Here is a 20,563-nt window from a genome sequence, read left to right on the forward strand (position 1 = left end):
TGCTGTCCAACACCTGCTGTGCTGTCCCACTTTCTGTGATCCTGTGAAGTCAGGGTGTGTGTCAGCAGCTTTTCACATTTTAACAAGTCACCTCTTAGATTTAACATGGGGTCAGCTCATACTACATGCTGACTTTATGTTGGAGACTGGATATTTTTCCACACCTATTTGCAAGAGATTGTTTTTATGAGCGATCCAGTGTGTTGAATAAGAAACTGTGAAACCCAAGGCCTTTATCTTTATTGCAGAAACACCTTTCCTTTCCAGAAAGAGTAAATCACATTTCACACTTTTTGGTGACATTTCTCATGTTTCATGCTGCTTAAGTGGGAAAAACTCAAGATCTTATAATTGTTAGTAAATAACAGGAAAGAAAATCTTCTCAGGTTGATTCTGCTGAAGTCAGGCAGAGTTAAGCCCCTGTGTGACTGCCATGACACGGCTCAAAAGACCACAACAAAAACAGAAGATAAAGACAATGTAACAAATTAAAATAATATTTTATTAAAGCAGATTAAACCAAATTAAGTATTTGCTGAATGAGGTGTGGAAGTCAGTAAAATCAGTGCTATGTGATGTGCATGAGTGGAGGGTGTCTGTGTGTAAGTGTTGTCAAGTAGAAACATTACAAAACACTAACTCTAGGGAAACAACCAAAAGATGAAGTGTACCTGCAGAGTGTTAATTACAGTGCAGGTCTGTAATTAAGTAACCTCAGAACACCTGGCCCAGGTGTTAACCCAATGGGAGTTAACACATTGACAAGAATAGAAACCTATCAGATCTGGTGCCGTGATGGATCGGAGACGGACAGGACACGGATCTGGTGGAATTTGGCCGTTAGACACCTCCAGAGTGACACCAATAGATTATGGCCCTACAGGGGCGTCACATTGATGAACTATTTACAATGAAACTGAACTTCAGCATAAAACAGATGACTTGGTGCTACTTCACGCTGATGAAATAAAGCAAGAAATTATCATACTTTTTTTTGGGTAAACACATTTTGAGGGAGGGGATCACTTTGCTATTGATCTGAACACATGGTCACTTCTCAACCTGGACTGTAGACAACACAGAACCTGGGGAAGGAGGTTTTGGCTGTTGGTTGTTTATCACTAACCTCTGGTGACACCAGAAAAATGCCTGAGAGGAGAGAGAGTTCGGACAGAGGCACATACTGTATCATCACCTGATGAGGACCAGAGGGTTCTTAGGTTGGAGTGCTGCAGAGCTTCGTTTGTCTACTTGCGTGAGAGCTGTGTGGAAACACACTGTAATGATAACGAGGGAAACGTGGTGGTAAGAGTGTTTAGACTGAGCCAACACTGAGAAAACACCACGCACATGAGTCCTGTAAACATCCTACAGCAGTGTTGTTTACATTTTCCCAGTGCTTTTGGACATAGCCAATTTGAAATATTCTGCACTTCTGTATATACTTTATTATTTTTTTTATTTTATTTTATATTATCTTATTCTATTTATTTTATCTTTATTTTATTTATTTGATCTTATTTCTATTTATTTGATCTTCATTTTATTTGTTATTCTTTTTTATTTGATCTTCATTTTATTTAATATCATTCTATTTTATTTTATCTGTATTTTATTTTATTTTATTCCTTCTTCTATTAATATTTGACTTTCCTAAATACTGTTTATGTTTATAAGAGCTCTGTAATGACCGAATTTCCCTCCCCGGGATAAATAAAAGTATTTCTGATTTCTGATTCTGAGACTCAACCACCACCACCTCCTCTTCCTCCTCCTCCTCCTCCTCCTCCTCCTCCTCCTCCTCCTCCTCCTCCTCCTCCTCCTCCTCCTCCTCCTCCTCCCTGCCTGCAAACAGCATTCCTACATGTGGGCCTCTGTTATTGTGAGTGTGTGTGTGGGTGTATGAGAGGGAGTGCATGGCTTAATGAGATGATGCAGATGTCTGTAACAGTTGAGAGGATGAATCTTTCGGAGTGTTGCCTGCAGCCTTACATTACTCTGTCTGTTTTGTTTTCTTAGGTTGCTGCTGAAAGCCGGCATCGACATCAACAGAGCCACTAAAGCGGGGACGTCTCTGCACGAGGCCTCCCTCTACGGCAAGACAGAAGTTGTGCGGCTTTTGCTTGATGTAAGCAAAAAACAAGTTAATTTCACCTGCTTCAAAATAAAAAAGTTTATCATGGCACCTTCTATAGAAAGGGCTGTGAATCTCCAACATAACACAAACAGAACATTGCAATTCTGAAGGGTACAGATATTTTCTAAAACCCTGTTTATCGAATATGATGATGGGAAGAGGATGTGTTAAACTTTTCAGACTTCACACTGACGTTCCAGTGTTTTCTTTAATAAAGCAGCGAGCCATGTGAGGGAGGGCTCGTTTTAAAACTTCTCCTCACCCACACTAATATAAATGTGTGTTTGTGTTTGTGTGTGTGTGTGTGTGTGTGTGTGCCACTAGGCGGGCATCAATGTGAACATGCGCAACACGTACAACCAGACCGCTCTGGACATCGTCAACCAGTTCACCACCTCCTCAGCCAGCAGGGAAATCAAACAGCTGCTCAGAGGTCAGGACACTTCTGGTGCTTTTATTACATTTTGGTTGAGATTGAAGACAATGTGAAGTTTTCTAGTGAGAGGTCAAAATAAAAACAGTGAAGTTAAAGGAGATTTTGTCTGTGGTGTGAAAGTTTGTCTAACTTTTGCTCTCCATGCAGAGGCGTCCAGCTCTCTCCAGGTCAGAGCAGTGAAGGACTACTGGAACCTCCACGACCCGACCGCCCTCAACCTCCGGGCTGGAGAGCTTATCATGGTACGTGTTTCTGTCTCTTGTCAACTTTCTTAAGCAACTCTGTTTTAACTGTGACTGTATAGAAGAAGTAGACCAAGGCCTTTGCAATGGCCACTAGGGGGCAAATCCAATGGTTGCAACATTTACTTTATAAAGATGAATGGTGCATAGAATCTCCTCTTGATGTACAGAAGTGAATATCCCTTTGATTAAGGGTTATTATTTCTTTCTTGATTGGTTATAGGACCTCCTCCATTGTTTTCTACCAACTTATGGAAGCAACAAAACTAGAACATCTTCCACTTGTTTATGCTTTAAATGTGTATGGCAGAAACATTCGGTTAAAACCAGGTGTTCACTGTTAGAGCTGGGTGATATTAAAAAAGCTGTTATCACAATGTTTTTTTCATATCAGTCCATATTGATAATTATCACTATCATTATTTCATTTAAATTTAAGGCAGATTTTTGCTCCTGAGTGAAAGTTGAAGACAGTTTGTTAGATTGTATCTTGATTTAGTTTTCTGATCAGCTTCTTGAATCCATCATTTCTGATGGTGCTAACAGGAAGCAGGTCTTTAATGTAAGATGAGATTTTTATGAAGTTTTAGTTTGTAGATTCTCATTTTTCTCAGATTGAGACAATTTGCATAATCTGATTTATTTACCCACATCCTGAAAGTTTATTTAATGAAGTGTATTAAGTTAATTGTTAACGCAGAGTCAGCACAGTGTCAGACGAACGACTCAGCTTTGACCTGGTAGGTTTCGAGTTTTCTTTAGTGTCTCCTGCGACATGATTGGCTGTTCGATGTTGGGCAGCTTAAGAGAAACAGGAAACGTTGGGAGCAGAGAGTGGGAGAAGACACATAGGAAACGGTTGCGGCCGGGAGTCGAACCGGTGAACCCTGCGACGAGGGCTATAGCCTTCGTACGTGGGGCGCTTAGACTGTGTATTAAGACCGAAGTGTATGAAGTTAATAGTTAACGCAGAGTCGAAACAGTGTCAGACTATTGACTCTGCTTTGAGCTGCTAGGTTTTGAGTTTCGCTGTTGCTCGTTTCAGCTGCGTTTACATTCCGCTCCAAACGTCTTTGAGCTCCGCCTACCTCTCACCCTGCAACATGATTGGCTGTTCAATGCCGTCTTCTTCTTCTGTCTCATTTTTGGTGACAACCAGCGTCTAAGGCTCATCAACACTCCTCCCTTTCCAGTGGTTGGGAGGTGTAATTACAGGTTTAGATGTATAATTTTTTTATAGAAAATGTTTTATATTTATACTGAGAAAAATGATATCACGATAATTATCGCTACTGAATTATCACCCAGCCCTACTCACTGTAACGTTACCATCAAAAGAAGCTCCTGTAAAATCACTGCAGCTCAGATGACTTCCCTGCCTGCTGCTGGAGTCTCCCTGTTGATGGGCAGGTAAATCACATGCAGAGTATTTATACGAGGGTTATATGATAAGAGCTTTCGTGAGTGAGGTCTTGTTGGGTTTGTTTGGGATGTTGCAGTATAATTTAGTGTACCCTGCTCAGGAGACCACAACACAGGAACAGGCTCAAACTTGCTGCTATCACTCTCTCATTATAAACTTTGTTTGCTCTAGTTCATGCACGTTCAGTTTGCATGTGTTTTTATGCTCCCTGCTGTGTTTTTTGATATCCTTATACGAGTCTTTGTGATGTCTCAGACTCCTGTATGAACTCGTTTGTTGTTGTGGGGTTGCCTGACAGAGTCGGCGGTGTTTGTTTTCCCCTCTCTGGGCATTTTGTTAACACTCTTGATGAATAGGTTGTGTATTTCCAGCTCATTGGCTCTCTCTTTGTAGTCTTAAAGCATGCCTGGAGGGGTTACACTCACGACCTGCATGCTGAGAGGGGATGTACAGTTGACAAGAGAGAATGTTTTCATCGAAACTCAAGACTTTCACTGTAATCAAACCTCTGAGTGTCACATCCCTGTATAACGTGTAGCTAATTTGTTTATGTCCCAAAGTCTAATGTGATTGTGAACTGTTGTGAGGTGGATGCTATTTGCAGCTAAAGTGTGCTGTTGATTTGTTGCCGTCAGGTCCTGGAGCAGCACTCAGACGGCCGCTGGAAGGGTCACATCCATGACACCCAGCGGGGGACCGACCGGGTGGGCTTCTTCCCTCCCTCAGTGGTGGAAGTGCTCAGCAGGCGAGCAGGTACAGAACCAAACAAGCAGCAACACAGCATGTCCACAACTCAAATACACAAGGGTGAAGGTAGTCAAGTGAATTCATGTAAATATGAGAGCATCTCCTTTATCTGTTACTTTTTAACACTGCTGTTTGCAGGAATTTGGATTTAATTGGTTAATAATTCTGGGAATCAAATAACCTGTATAAAAGAAAGTTGGATGTCATGGTTCTTCTCCTGCACACCTGTATTATGGAGCTGTGTACTTTTCTACATACACTGGGCATACAGAAAACACACCAACGAAACAGGATGTACACTGTGGTGTGACTAACTGTTCAATACATTTCTGATTAATCTGCTGATTTTTAAATTACTTGTTTAGTTTATAAAAGGAAAAGAAAATGTGAAAGGTTGTCAGATTTTCCAGAACCAAGAGGGATTTCTTTAAATTGCTTATTTTCTCCAACTGATATTAAAACCTAAAGACATTTTATCTGATTATGGAACAAAATGAAATGAATACTGATGCACTTTACACCAACCGGTGTTATATATCTATACACGACCAGTCAAAAGTTTGGACACACCTTCTCATTGAATGGTTTTTATTTATTTTAATTATTTCCAACATTGTAGATTAATACTGAAGACATCAAAACTATGAAATAATCTGGTTTTGCCATAATCTGGATTACAACAGTAGTCAAACAGGGCTATCCATTGTGTACTAACCCTACCTCTAAACAACACAACTGATGGTCTCAAACACATTAAGATGGCAAGTCATTCTACAAATGAACTCTTGGCAAGGCTCATGTTCATTAGAAACCATTCCAGGAGACCACTTCATGAAGCAGACTGAGAGAATACCAAGAGTGTGCAAAGCTGTCATGAAGGAAAAAGGGGGCTACTTTACAGAATCTAAAATATAAAACATATTCTGCTTTGTTTAACACTTTTTTGTTCATTCAATAATTCCATATATGTTCTTTCATAGTTTGGATGTCTCTGGTATTAATCTACAGTGTTAACAATAATTGATATGAATAAAAAACGTTGAATGAGAAGGGGTTTCCACATTTTTGACTGGTAGTGTAAATAAATATACATATAATTTGTTTTTGGCGGGGGTTTCACACTTTCATTTATAGAGGAGAGGACATGAAACCGGGAGAGATTGGGGGAACAACATGCAGGAAAGCTACATGGGCACGCAATTTAACCTTTAGGCCAAATTCATGCCCAAGACCTGTTAATTACAAGAAAATCAGTTTATTTTTCTGGTTCATACCACTGAATTAAAGTCAGAGTGAAGACTCTGTGCAACTTACTATTAACAGTGAAACTGAGACTCACCAGAAACAGATGAATGGTATGCAGTTAACCAACAAATGACAACCTTTATTTTGTGAATGGGTGCTGATTGATCTGCAAACCATGCAGCACAAAAGTCTTGGCCCTGAAATCCTGCAACATTTCCCGTCTCTCCCAGTAGCATATAGTTTATCACCAGGCAGTAGATTAAAGGTTCTGAGATTGCTGTATGAATATAGAAGGCATACATTTGTGTTTTTAATCATTAGGTTTTGACATTTTATTCAGCAAGTATCAACTATGTCTTTAAGAAGACCACTGGGAGCACAGCAAGACTAAATGTTTCTCATCCCACACTCCGATTGCAGTAACTCTGTCCCAGAGCCAGATTAAAACCTCCGCACTGGGGGTTTGAGCTGACAGAGTGGTGTTAAAGGGCTAACCGAACCCAATGGTTATAACCGGGCTAAGAATATAACTCGACCCTTGTACACAAGCAGGATCTGTCATGTTGGCATGCATGATCACTGGACGCTTCAGCAAATCATCAGATTTAATCCCTGGGAATAAAAGGAATATGATCTCAACGCTTGTTTTGCAGCTGTAAAGCCATTGACATTCAAACAGCGAGACGGGCTGCACAGTGAGGGGTCCAATAACAGCAACGGACGGACACACAAACACACACACGCATGAGCTGAAACATTTCTGGGTCTGCAGCGAGCCAGGCAACACACACACTGAAACACAGATACGCTCACACACACACACACACACACACACACACGCACGCACGCACGCACGCACGCACGCACGCACGCACGCACGCACGCACGCACGCACGCACGCACGCACGCACGCACGCACGCACGCACGCACACACACAGATACACATTAATAGGATTACTATGGCCAGATTGCAAAGTGTCAGCTCAGTGCTAAAGCCCTCAGAGTCTGCATCGGGATATTGTGTGTGTGTGTGTGTGTGTGTGTGTGTGTGTGTGTGTGTGCGTGCGTGCATGCATGTGCGTGCATGTGTGTGTGTGTGTCTACTCATGCTTGAGGGAGAACAGACAACAGAAAGAGAGTTTGACTTTAAGTCGTTGACAGGCTCTTTGCTTTTGAGGCAAACTCAGCAGTGTGTGTGCGTAGATGTGGGTGTGTGTGTGTGTGTGCCTGAGCTGTGCGATAATGTCAATGGTGTCAGCAACTGAGGACCAACAAGGCACAATGGGAAAGTAAGCCCTCGGAGCGTCTCTGGTGATCTTACATTCCCATTCAGTTTCCTCTTATGTAACTCCAGAGGGGATTTACGTTGAACTGATCCTTTTTCACTTGTTGTTTAATAAACTTAAGAAACAACAAAACACGCTGAAGTTCATAATGTGCTCACACGACTTAAAAAGGTGGATTTCATCGCAGTCTTGCAGCTTGGTCTCGTTCCTGTGCATGCAGCTCAAACTAACTACCACACATGCATGGACATGAACCGCTCTCCTTCACTCATGCATGCAAACCTCTCTTCCTCACACTAGGGGGCACTCTCTCCCGACAAGCATCCAAATCTTGCCATCGACAGCACTTTGCATCCCGAGCACCTCCTCCCACAAGCAATGGCCCCGCCCCTCAGGCTGAAGACTCACTGGGCTATGATCCCTCAGGTAGAGGAACACACACTCGCACACACACCTGCTTCTTCCGCTCTGTGTTTGTTTTCTGTCCAACACCTGTGATGCATTCAAGGCGTCCAAGACAAAGATGGATTACTGAGCAGGTTTAGGTGATGGGGTCAGGGGGGTTACAAAGGGGGGGAGCCTCGGTTTGAAGCGACTGAACGAAACCATGACTCCAGAAATAACTAAAACAACCAGCGGGAGATACTAGATGATTTATTTTGTTTTTTGTCATTCAACTTTTTTATTGCATTTTTCAGTATTTATTTGCAACAAAGATAATAAAAATAAACAAATTATAATAATGAACAGAAAGAAAAATAAATAAATAAAAAGCATTCCTATTCCTCTTGGTGATGTTTAGAGGTCAACATGTATAGGTTTCAATGTCACAGTATTACTTTTCATAATCATACATGACGCTTATTAGAATTAGAGGACAGATTAATTGAACATCAAATATCATCAGTCGTCTGCTCCAGCAATTTCCAGATAGGGATCCCATATAGATCTGAATACCCCAGTGATAGTATTTATCCTGTAGATGAGCTGTTCTAGAGAAGTTATCCTGGTCAATTCATCTCTCCATTCGCTAAAAGAGATCTTCTGGTTTGATTTCCAATGCCTCAGCACTATCCCGCACGCATCCTGTTATAAAAGATAATTTCACCCAAAAATACACATTTGAGGGCAGATTAGCCTCCTCTGGTAAAATAACCAGAACACATAATGCTGGGCTCTTAGTGAACCTAGTGAACTTGTATCTTTGAGATACAGAGATACAAGATGATTGAATGAACTCAGAGACACACAGTTAACAAGAAAAAACAACACAAAGGTTCCACAACATCACAGAGATGCAAATACACACATTTAGAAAATTAGACACAATGACTAAAGAGCTGAAGAACTTCAGAGTGACGCTACATGAACACAGCAACATCAAATAACCAGAAAACAACTTCAGTCATACTCTGACAAAACCACTACAGTTAGTTTCACAATGACAAAAAGGAGAAACAGCACAAGACTCGCAACATGAAACGACTACAAGGAGAAGAAAAGAAACCAAAAATGAACAGAACTTAAAATGATGGAGGTGTAATGAATCACTGAACTCACAGCTCTGAACGTTTCATGGTTCTGTTTTTTTCCGGATCACTGTTTGTAGTTGTTTTGTCTCTCTTAAATCTTTTTAAGGTGCCGATCATATGCAGGAGGGTTTGGGGCGCGTTTCATCGACTGTGTCAAAGAACCCATTTTCTCATAATCTGTTGATGTTCCCGGGTTTCATATTCCCCTCCTGAGCAGACCCCCCGTCTCCATCAGTCCTCTGGTGCTCAGCTTTGATAGGTCCGCTCCCAGCTGCAGTTTGTGGAGTAAACAGTGTGTGAAGTGTGTGTGTCTAAAGTGTGTGTGTGTGTTTAGGTTCAGCTAGTCCTGCTAGCCCCACTCAGGACATTTGGGTCCTCAGGAGCTCGCCCACTGGTAAGGGTGTGTGGTCCCAAAAAAACCCTGCTACCCCCACAACCCTGTGTGAACCTGTAGAGCAGACCCCATCCCAGCCTGAAGACAAACCGGGTCTCTTTTAGGAAGCTTATTCCCATCTTTATCCCTTTATATCCCAATGCCTTGACCTTACCATGCCACCCTGCAAATCCCGCCCCCCCTCTGCCGCCCCAATAATCCAGACCCATAACTGTAAATGTTTCACAGCTGGGACGAGATGGTGAGTGAGCAGCTCTGCTTTACAGCCTCCTCTTTGACTCCTGTGTGGCTCCCGATCACTGCGTCTGAGGGGTTTATGTTTTGGCAGCTTGCTGGTGAAGCTGCCTCCACCCTGAAAGTCTGCACTGCAACAAATATGAAAAACATCATCTGAACAAGTCATTTCATCAAGTGTTGTGCAGAGATATCTGGTACTTCTGCAATATAGTAAAGTCATGTGATGAAAAACGTTACAGGAATAATTTGGTATTTTGGTTTATTTCAAATTTAACACACTTTCTCTTTCTTATCAAACATGAGATGTGAGGAGCAGTAACGATCTTATCTGATTGTGATGAGTCTGAAGGGTTTGAACAAAATGAATTTAGTTTGTTTGAAACATGTCACGCTCTTCAATAGTTACTCCTTGAAGAAGTTACACCATATAACCATCAAACTTATTCTCAGGTACCCAGACTTTGATCATTTCCAGGCTTGCTGCTTTCACTTTGCTTGCCTTCACACCTCGGCTACATCCACACTATGTTTTATTTAAAGATAGAGCGTGTAGAAATGAGGTTGTCAAACAATATCAAGTTTCGAACAGTTTCTAGACTGAAGCGCTCCCTTGCTCACCTCTCCTGTTTGGTAAAGCGACGGTGGCCTTCAAGGACAAGAAACTTCTGAAAGTTTTTCCAAACAAAAACATCTATCAATACAAAATCTTCTGCCCACATCAAACTCTGTCTCCTTCTGCTTATTTGCCTTCCAACTGATGCATTTTGCAATAACCAAACATGCATCAGTTGGAAGGCAACTAGTTTGTTCTGTGCTTCTGTCCACACATAGGGGTCTCTGTGGAAGGGGAACCGCTTCTTATGTAGATATAAAAGACTCATCCTAGGTTAATAAAAACAAAATGATTTTTATATTCAGCTTATTATTCACCAATGTAAATATACATATGCTTACTTTATTACATTTCTATCAAGTCTGCTCTGATGAATTCAGCTAGGTACTACACACTAGGGATGCTGCTAAACTAAAAGCCTCATTCCTCTTTATACATTTTCACAGGTAGGAGAGAAGTATTTAACTCTTCACTCATCTCCTTGAAAAATGCAAACATTTCACAGTATGACAAACGTTCCTGTGAGTAACAGAGATGTTGTAAATGACTTGTTGAGTAGTTTTGTTTGTTTTTTGCAGTGCACTCAGACCTCATACCTTTACCTCTACATCACACGTTACACTCTTGTTTTCTCTGCTGCCTCGCTGAAATCCTCTTCAAGAATCAAGTTTTAATCCTGTTTTTTCTGTTTCTGTTTTTGGTTGGTTTCTCTCTCAGGTGACAGAAACAGTGTTGGCAGCTCGGGCAGTGTGGGCAGCAGCCGCAGCGCCGGCAGCGGTCAGAGCTCGGAGAGTGGACACAAACAGAACGGGATTCAAAACCGCCACAACACCGAAAACGGCAAGGTTAGACCCACTCAGGGGAGGCATCACTAAAAAATTTGCAAACTAAATCCATTGGTCGAGTTTATTACCTGTAGACTGTAAAATGTTGATCCAGTTAAACTGCTGTTTAGCTTGTTTAAATGAACTACACTGAGCCTTTAACGACTGAATACAGCGGGTTCTCCTTTAGTCCTCCGTCTGTGGTGTCCTGCTGTTGTTGACCTGTTTCAAATACCTGATTCAGTTATCTGATATCATGGTGGCTATTTTCTCAGTTAATGTCGAGCTCCAGTTTTCTTCATTGCATTTTCCCTTTTGTGTGTTTGTGTGCAGCTGGCTCCCTCTGCTGGTGAATCAGGAGAACATCTCCACAACTCAGGATCAGACCAAAGCAAACACGCAGATGGAAGCACAGGTGAGTCAGGCATAATGTCCTCTATCGTCTTCCTTTGTGTAATGACGAGTCCTTATAATTTACATTATAAATAGACCTACTGACCCTAACTTTGTAGTGCTGTAAGGGAGAAAGGAAATTGGTGTTTGGAAAGCTGAAATATTTCCTGGTCTTATCATTAGAACTTTGTGAAAAACAGGTCATTTAAGACTTAATCTCTGATCTGCAGGCTCATTTCTGCATTATGCAGATAACACATTTAGAGGCTGATCTAAGTATTCACATGTTGAGGTGAACACTGATTTATAAAAGGAAAATCAATTTCAGGTTTGTAGAGTTTTATAACCTCATTTATTAGAGCACATATATATTTTTACAGTTTCCTGCCAATCAGGATGCTTCCTCTTGGTTTTCCTCTTTCCTCGCAGAGCGCCCCCCCCCCCCCCCCCCCCCCCCCCCCCCCCCTTCTTCCTCTCTTTTCACCTCCTGGATCTTTTGATAATATTCTCCAACATCACATTTTATAAATAGGCACAGCTCATGTTTTTAAATCATTCACTTGATCTTCAGTTATAACAACAGGTGATGCACCTGTGCTCGAAACTTAAACATAGTGTATCCCAACGATCCAAAACTAAGATAGAGCAAGATGGCATTGGCAGAAACCAGCTGCACATAACAATAATAATAATAATAATAATAATAATAATAATAATAATAATAATAATAATAATGATAATTTATAAGATTTATGTAGCACTTTTCTGGGTACACATGTAGTCAATAAATAAATAAATAAATAGATAAATAATAAAAATAAAAAACAAAGCAAATAAATAAAGCAGAACAAAGACCAAGGTGGGGAGTAGAGGTTATGTGTTGTATGCTTTTTTGAACAGGAAGGTCTTGAGGTGGTTTTTAAATGATTGAAGAGAGTCAGAGTTGCGGAGGGAGAGAGTTCCAGAGAGTCGGGGCAGTGATGGCAAAGGCTCTGTCATGACTTAAAACAGCGGTATGAAAATGTTCATATTCAGCATGAGACATGGACCTCTCTCTCTCCTCTCTGGTCACCTGCAGCAGAGCATGTTTCAGGGGCTACAGGTGATCAGACATGAGGGACATAGAGTGACGAGAGAGCCCTGATTTCCCTGTACTGCAGTGATCCGTTAGCTCCTCTTTCCTTCAGCTGTCTGCTCTCTGTAAAAACACACACAGCTCTGACTTCTTGTTGAATCTGTTCATACAGACACACAGCAGCTCTTTCACATTGAGAAGTCTTTATTGGAACACTGATGCTGCCACTAACTTCATACTTTCTGCCCCTCAGAGAGGGTTTAACCACAGCGATGTCACGTTCACAGCCTCTATAAGATCAATAACGCACACACATTTATGACAAGTCGGCTGCTCTGTGTCTGCAGACGTCTGACTCCGCATCAGCACTGAACACTTCTGATCCACTGAGAGGCTTAGCAAAGAGTCCGCTGTGTGCTGCACTTTCTCTGAGGTGGAGGAGGCTTTGAAGATGATCACTGTGGTTTCTTCACTTCTCCACCCCTTCAGATAAACTGCAGCTCACAGCCATCTCATCCGCACACCGGCCACTAAAGCTCCTGCCTCTCTGTCACACAGTTTCCACAGAGTCATGAATCCTGAGCTCTAATCCTGCTCTGATGGTGTGTGTCTTTGATTTGTCCCCAGCTGGACATCAACACGTTTCTGTTTGAGACATAGGAAGTGGGATACACTCGAACCTCTCTCTGTTGAAATATTTCTCTGATAACTTTTTTCCCCTCAAAATGCTCTTGATATTCCTCTTTAGTTATTTTCAAAAGCATTAAGGCTTCTGCAAAAATATTTAAAATCTATCTTCACATGTTTTGTCCTGATAGCAGGAAAAACACGAGAGTTTACCAAGACTATCTTATCAGTCTCAAAATCCTGCCAGGGCAAGAAAAATAAGGAAACAACTAAACATTTTTGGGACCCAATTCTGCTAAAATTACTCAAAGTTTTTTTTTATCATTTGGCCTTTCTCCCAAATTCTTCAAGTTATTCCTCAAATCTTTGGATGTTTTGTCCCGACAGCAGGAAAAATACAGCTACATTAGTTTCCTTTTTATTTAAGAGGATTTAAATTATCCTGCTAAAACCTTTTTATTCTCTTTTTACATCCTGCTAATTTTAGATCTGCTGTCCTCACAGCAATCAATCAATCAATCATTATTTATACAACACCAAATCACAACAAATGTTATCTAAAGATGCTTCGCAAACAGAGCAGGTCTAGACAGTACTCTATGTTATATTATTATCAGAGACCCAACATCAAGACAGGATAAGATCCAGTCCCATCTTACATCTTAGCAAGTTACAGCGACAAGGACAAACTTTCTTTGACAGGCAGAAACCTTGAGCAGAACCAGACTCATGTTAGACACACATCTGCTGTGTCTAACATGAGTCTGGTCCTGCTGGAGGTTTCTGCCTGTTAAAGGAAGTTTGTCCTTGCCACTGTAACTTGCTAAATGCTGCAAAGTGCTCTGCTCATGGTGGATTAAGATGAGATCAGACTGAGTCCTGTCTGTAAGATGGGACTGGATCTTTTCCTGTCTTGATGTTGGGTCTCGGTTGATTGATTGATTGATAGAGACAGACAACAAAACAACAACAACAACAACACCCGGTTCCAGTGATGATGGTTAAAGTATGTGTATTATTTACAGTTACAGCAATGTAATGATAACATACTGGTCTTCATATTAATTACAAAATAAAAACAGGTCTAACATTAGCATTTACAATAAGTATGATTATTATTACCAGGGTCAGTGATGATAACGGTGAGACTGATATTAATAGTTGTAGTAGTAGCAGCTGGAATCTGGCACATCCACAGCAGCAGGCTGTCTACAACAACGACTCAGAGGGACCTACGAGACAAGGGAGCTCAGGGACTCTAGAAAGGTCTATGGATGGTAACTTTAATGGGACAGGGGGAGTTAAAATAAATGACAGGCAGAGAGAGGAGAGAGAGGGAAAGACAGGATCCCAGTGTGTCAGTTCCCCTGGCAGTCTAAGCTTATAGCAGCATAACAAAGAGCTGGTCCAAACCTGAGCCAGCTCTAACTATAAGCTTTATCAAAAAGGAAAGTTTGAAGCTAACTTAACTTGCTCTATTTTTAGAGACAGAGACGCATTTAAAGATAATTTTTCGGCTGTGAAAATCCTGATGAGCAGAATCAGAGTCTCATTTTATGACAAAATAAAAACTATTTATTGATCCTCCTCTGGGAAAATGTACTTTTTTACAGTGGCTTAAAAATAGGGAAGTAAAATACTGAAGTGATAATGAAGTGATAAAATGATGAATAATACCTTTAAAAGTTGAACAAAATATCTTCACCATTTTTCTAGTAGATAAATAATACAGGTTATTTGTTGCATACAAGATTGAAAGAGTACGACTGAACAGCATTATGATGCGACTAAACTATTGAAGCATATTATAGCACACCTTGATAAATGGGAATAAAATAAATCAAACTGTAAACATGTCATTTAAACCTGACTACTTGTTCATACTCAGACCTGAGGAATGCTATTAAAGATCATGGCGTGTAAAGGAGTGCGTTTGCTCTGCAGGATGAGCTGTGATTGTGTTTTACTCTGAAAGGAAATGAGGTGGAAGAAGAGGGGAAACCTCGCCTCACTACAGAAACCAATAAAACCACACAGCCCACAAAAGACCCATCACCTCCCTGAGGACACACTGAATGTGTCTCTGTGAGCACGCTCTCAGATCTGAACTGCAGGTGCACAAAAACCTCAAACACATGTTCCTGCTTTTCTTTGGGGATCCTTTAAAAATGTGTAGGAGTGACGTGCTGGACGAGGCCAAGGATCTTTGTTTGACCTCCGGGTGAATAAGAAGGAGTGTCAGAGTGAAGGAGTGAAGGAGAAGAGAAATGAGGAGCGGGAGGGATGGAGGGAGGGGTCAGAGGGAGGAGACAGGAGCAGAAAGAGAAAAACACATCAGTTAAATGAAGGGGACAGACGGAAAGAGATAGATAAGTTCACTGAAGTTGTAGAAACATCTGCTCTGCATGAAGGACAGCAGTGAGGATGAAGTGCCAAACGTCAGGAGCTATGTCACTCTCCTTCCTCCTGAAGGGTAAGAAATCATGACTACATGTTTGGTTCTTGCTGCAGGGGGTCGAGCTTTTCTTCACACTTGACATCATGTAGGTTTCTAGACTCAGCTGTTCTGTTTTCTCTCGCCTTAGTGTTTGTTGTTTGAGACAAAGAAAGGTTTCTGATGGATTCATGATGATCTCAGCTTGGATATCAAATGTTCTCTGACAGTCTTACCCTCAGTCCTGCTCCATGAAGATTTTCTTCCCCAACAATAATCGAATGCAAAGACAGTCTGTAAAAAAAAAATGCAATCTTTGCATAAATGTAGTCCAGACTTGTTTTGGCAAAATCTCCATGTCAGATGTTTGGTGGAGCGTACAAACTCAGCCCAAAAGTTGATGAGGTTTTGTCTTTTGCCCTGAGGATAAATACCTCTCTGCTAGGTGTGTTTAACTCGCTCAGGTGTGCAGGGCCCCTGACCTCAAAAACAAGAAGAGAGAAAATAATAGCCCCAAAACAGAACAAGGGAAAAGTACTGTCAGGAAATCACTGCAACAAGAAAACAAGATTAAATGTGGTCTACATGAAAACGCCTGAAGATCTTTCCCTTTGAGCTTCTGATGTTTTGGATTAAACAAATGTAACACTTCAAAATGTTCTCCAAGGATTGGACGGGAAGGTTGAAATCAGTCTGTGTGTTTGCGTTGAGTAAAGAAGTCTTGTCAGGACAGGGTTAGCTGTGTTGCTTTGCACAAAAGCAGAGGAAATATAAAAGTCACTGTAGATTCAAATTAAGGTTAGTTTTGGAAAACTTTGCAGAAGGCACTTATTTTCATTCTCTTCTGTGTATCTGCATTAAAGATGGAGCTCAAGTCAAACATCTTTTAGTGCATTTATTGTCTCATTATATAGCTTGAAGTCTTCTCTTGAAGTCTTCTCTACAGCCTGATATAAATAGACGTTATAGCAGTGTATGCTCCGGCAGGGCTTGGGTCATAAGATGCTTCCACTGCAAACTTCAACATGTCCCGCTGGATGCAAACTGGACTCATTTGTAGTGGCGTCAGAGGGGAGGAGACTGAAAAACTGTCATCCATTCTGGATAAACCTCGTCGCCCACAATAACAATTGATCAGATTATCTGCATGGTGTCGCCCCCTGCCCGTGGTGTTTGCTGATAACATCTCCATACATTGCACTTCTGATCTGTATCAACTTAGTTATAGTTGCACATTTGTAATGGTGATCACTGTATTGCACATTCACACCTCTACCTCAAAGCACAGTTTGTTTTCATTTCAGATAGACTTTAGGTTTATGTAAGATTTAACAATACTTGATACAATCCTGGGTGTTTGTAATTCTTCCTCTATTGTTTGATGTATTTGTTGTGTTTCTGTTGTCTTAATCGTCTGATATTCTGCTGCTGTAACACCAAAACTTCCCACCTTGGGATCAAACCATCCGTCCATCCATTTGTGCATCCATCCCGGTTTAATCTTCTTACTGTTTTGACTGCTCGAGCCTGATTTTCAGCCCAAATAAGCAACCAACGGGGCATTTGAGATGCACCTTCCTAACCAAGCCAGCACTAGCTGCTAACTCCATCAATCAATCTTTATTTATATATCATCAAATTACAACAAATGTTATCACAAGACTCTTTCCAAACAAAGCAGGTCTAGACCGTACTCTAGGCAGGATAAGATCCAGTCCCATCTTACAGACTGGACTCTATCTTTAGCTAGTTACAGTGGCAAGGACAAACTTCCTTTTAACAGGCAGAAACCTCGAGCAGAACCAGACTCATGTTAGACACACATCTGCCTCAACTGAACCATCTCTATTCCTCTTTCCATTCCCAACAGTCTAAGCAGATGTGTGTCTAACATGAGTCTGGTCCTGCTGGAGGTTTCTGCCTGTTAAAGGATGTTTGTCCTTACTACTGTAACTTGCTAAATGCTGCAAAGAGCTCTGCTCATGGTGTTGGGTCTTTGTTAATAATGGAACACAGAGTACCGTCTAGAGCTGCTCTGTTTGGAAAGAGTCTTCAGGTAATATTTGTTGTAATTTGAGAAACATCAAGACAGGATAAGATCCAGTCCCATCTTACAGACAGGTCTCAGTCTGATCTCATCTTAATCCACCATGAGCAGAGCACTTTGCAGCATTTAGCAAGTTACAGTGGCAAGGACAAACTTCCTTTAACAGGCAGAAACCTCCAGCAAGACCAGACTCATGTTATACACACATCTGCTGAGACCATGTTGGGTTTGGAAAGATGGATAGAATGAGATGAAGAGAGAGAGATGATAGTGGTGAGACAGATAGTAGTAGTTGTAGCGGCTAGAGTCTGGCACGTCAGTAGCAGCTGGCCGTCTATGGCGGCAATCCAGAGGAACTAAGCATTTGCTCACCTCCAGCTCCATGCACACGTTTAAATTTGGTCTACTCTGGCACCAAAACAACAATAATGGCAAAGGCCATTGGAAATGGAAATGCTAAACCTGAGTGTCCAACACAAAGAGGTGATTGTTAGTGTTGGCTAACTGTTCAGGTAGTTTCTGTTATACCAAGGTGGAGGCAGATATCTCAGAGAAAGCTCCATCTGCAGGAGTAAAAAAAAAACTCTTCAAACAAACTGCATTCATGTTACCTTTTCTCATAATCAAACCATTTCTGAGTGATCTCTACCGTCCCTCTTACTTCAGAGATTATTGTAAACAATGAAAATTAAAAAGTAGATGAATCCTCTCAGGAGGGAGCATCAAACCGCTCACCTGCCCCGGGCTAAAGAGAGGCCGAGACGGGAAACTGGAGGAAAGGTGCATTCCTCTGTGATCTGCGGTGAAGTGTCTGTGCTCGGAGAGATATGAGTCAGGAGTGTGTTCAGTGGGTTTTCAGATCAGGTAGATAACACAACTTCAGTCACCTGAACAGACCCAACAACCCCCACCCTCACCCAGACAGCCACAGGGAGCAGATTTAACTCTCTTTACTTACTTTAGAGTCCAGTCTTTGTTCAGTCTCTGCAGTCACTCACAAAACATTATAGTAGACGTTGTTGCCTCGTACGATTAATTGTGTGTGTTTTCTAGGGGGTTCCCGTCGGCAGGTCAACGGCACTCCTCAGAAAGGCTTTGTGAGGCCAGAGCACCTTCTGGAGGGCAAGGTGAGTTCAGTAGAGAGAGGGTTTTATTTAGTCTGAGAAAAAGAGAGCAGTCTCATAAACACCTCTCTCTTTTTGGTATCAGGACGCTGAGGCCATCTATCAGTGGCTGTGTGAGTTCCAGTTGGAGCATTACACCTCTAACTTCATCAACTCAGGATATGATGTACCAACCATCAGCAGGATGACACCAGAGGTTTGTGTTACAGTTGTTTGGTATATTTTGAACTTGGGCCTTATTTTGGGGTTTTGATGACGAATAGGTTGAAAATGTTTTAATTGCACCTTTAGATCACTTCAGCCAGCAGTCATGAAACCGTCACGGCTTCACTGTAATCTTAATCAAAGTGTATCTTCTAAAGTTCTTGCCTTTGTCACTGACGGACTCAGAATGTTCATCAGAGTATCTGGCAACACTAAACGAAGCATCCCTACAGAGACAGACCTTTTTTAATGAAAGGGGAAGATGATGCTGCATCACTCTATTCAATATTTAAATAATTAAAAATTAGAGTTAAGATCAGGTATTGGTACAAAGGGAATTTTTCTCATCTGAAATGATAATATGAATAAGTATGAGACATCTCTTATCCTTGTGGTTATAATCAGCATCAGCAAAAACTTTACTCAAGGTTGAGGATTCGAGACAGTACGAAACAATATGAAACAATACGATATGAAATTGTTACAATATGAAACAAAATGATACAATACAGTACTAAACAATGCGATAAGAAAAGGTTAAGATACAATAGAAAGCAATATGCAAGGGTTATGATATGATACGAATACGAAACGGTTACAATACGATATCGGATGTTACGACACGATACAATACAATACAATATGACATCGTACGAAACAATACAGTAGGATACAATACGGTACAGTACGATACAAAGCAATACGATACAGTATGTACGATATGTAGCGATACAATACGATAAGAAAAGGTTGCACTACGATACGAAACAGTGCAATATGAAAAGGTTAATATATAATAGGAAGCGACACGCAATGGTTACAGTAAGATACGAAACAACACAATACAATATGATACAGTACGAAACGATACAGTATGATACAATACAGTACAGTATGATACGAAGCAATATGATACAGTATGGTACGATACGAAAAGGTTCGGATACAATACGAAGCGATACAAAAGGGTTACGATATTATTCTATACAAAACAGTTACAATATGATATGAAATTGTTACAATACAATACGATGAGATTAGAAACGGTACGGTACGATGCAATAGGGTACAGTACAATACAAAGCAATTCGCTACAGTATGGTACAATACGAAAGGTCCTGATACGATACGAAACGAGTGATACAATATGATCTGATACTATACTGTACGAAATTATGTTATAAGAAACGATACAATATGATACGATGCGATAGGATACGATACGTTACAATACAATATTGTATGATACGGCGTGATACTATACCGTACATAATAATACGATCTAGGTGTGGGACAAAATATTTTCATGGTAATATATTGTTATCCCGATCTGTGAAATACAATTAAACAACATGGATGCTGTTGTGACATTATCTGTCAGCTGTTCCATAGAGGTTTTGTCGTCTTTGTCCGTCTCTTCTGAGGAAGACTGCAACATATTTGTAGTTCAAACATGTCAAGGTGAAAAAGAAAACACTGGTCTGGTAAAAAGAAGTCTTTAACTTTAATTAACGGTGTCAGACCATGATCCTTTTTGGAACA

At 41.0% G+C, this 20,563-nt stretch overlaps 1 protein-coding gene across 1 annotated transcript in view; it reads left to right on the forward strand.

Moving 5' to 3' along the window:
• The window catches only part of LOC117830479 (caskin-2-like), an 82,769-nt gene extending 63,616 nt beyond the window's left edge, over positions 1-19,153 (forward strand). Inside the window, exons 8-17 of the mRNA XM_034708618.1 lie at positions 2,020-2,128; positions 2,462-2,570; positions 2,721-2,815; positions 4,874-4,991; positions 7,818-7,943; positions 11,011-11,138; positions 11,451-11,532; positions 18,747-18,820; positions 18,903-19,013; positions 19,109-19,153. Of these exons, the coding sequence (XP_034564509.1) occupies positions 2,020-2,128; positions 2,462-2,570; positions 2,721-2,815; positions 4,874-4,991; positions 7,818-7,943; positions 11,011-11,138; positions 11,451-11,532; positions 18,747-18,820; positions 18,903-19,013; positions 19,109-19,153 (997 nt within the window). The remainder of the gene's footprint in view (positions 1-2,019; positions 2,129-2,461; positions 2,571-2,720; positions 2,816-4,873; positions 4,992-7,817; positions 7,944-11,010; positions 11,139-11,450; positions 11,533-18,746; positions 18,821-18,902; positions 19,014-19,108) is intronic.
• The last annotated feature ends 1,410 nt before the right edge of the window (positions 19,154-20,563 follow it).

This window comes from Notolabrus celidotus, chromosome 18 (assembly GCF_009762535.1).
Source record: "Notolabrus celidotus isolate fNotCel1 chromosome 18, fNotCel1.pri, whole genome shotgun sequence".
Lineage (NCBI taxonomy): Eukaryota > Metazoa > Chordata > Actinopteri > Labriformes > Labridae > Notolabrus > Notolabrus celidotus.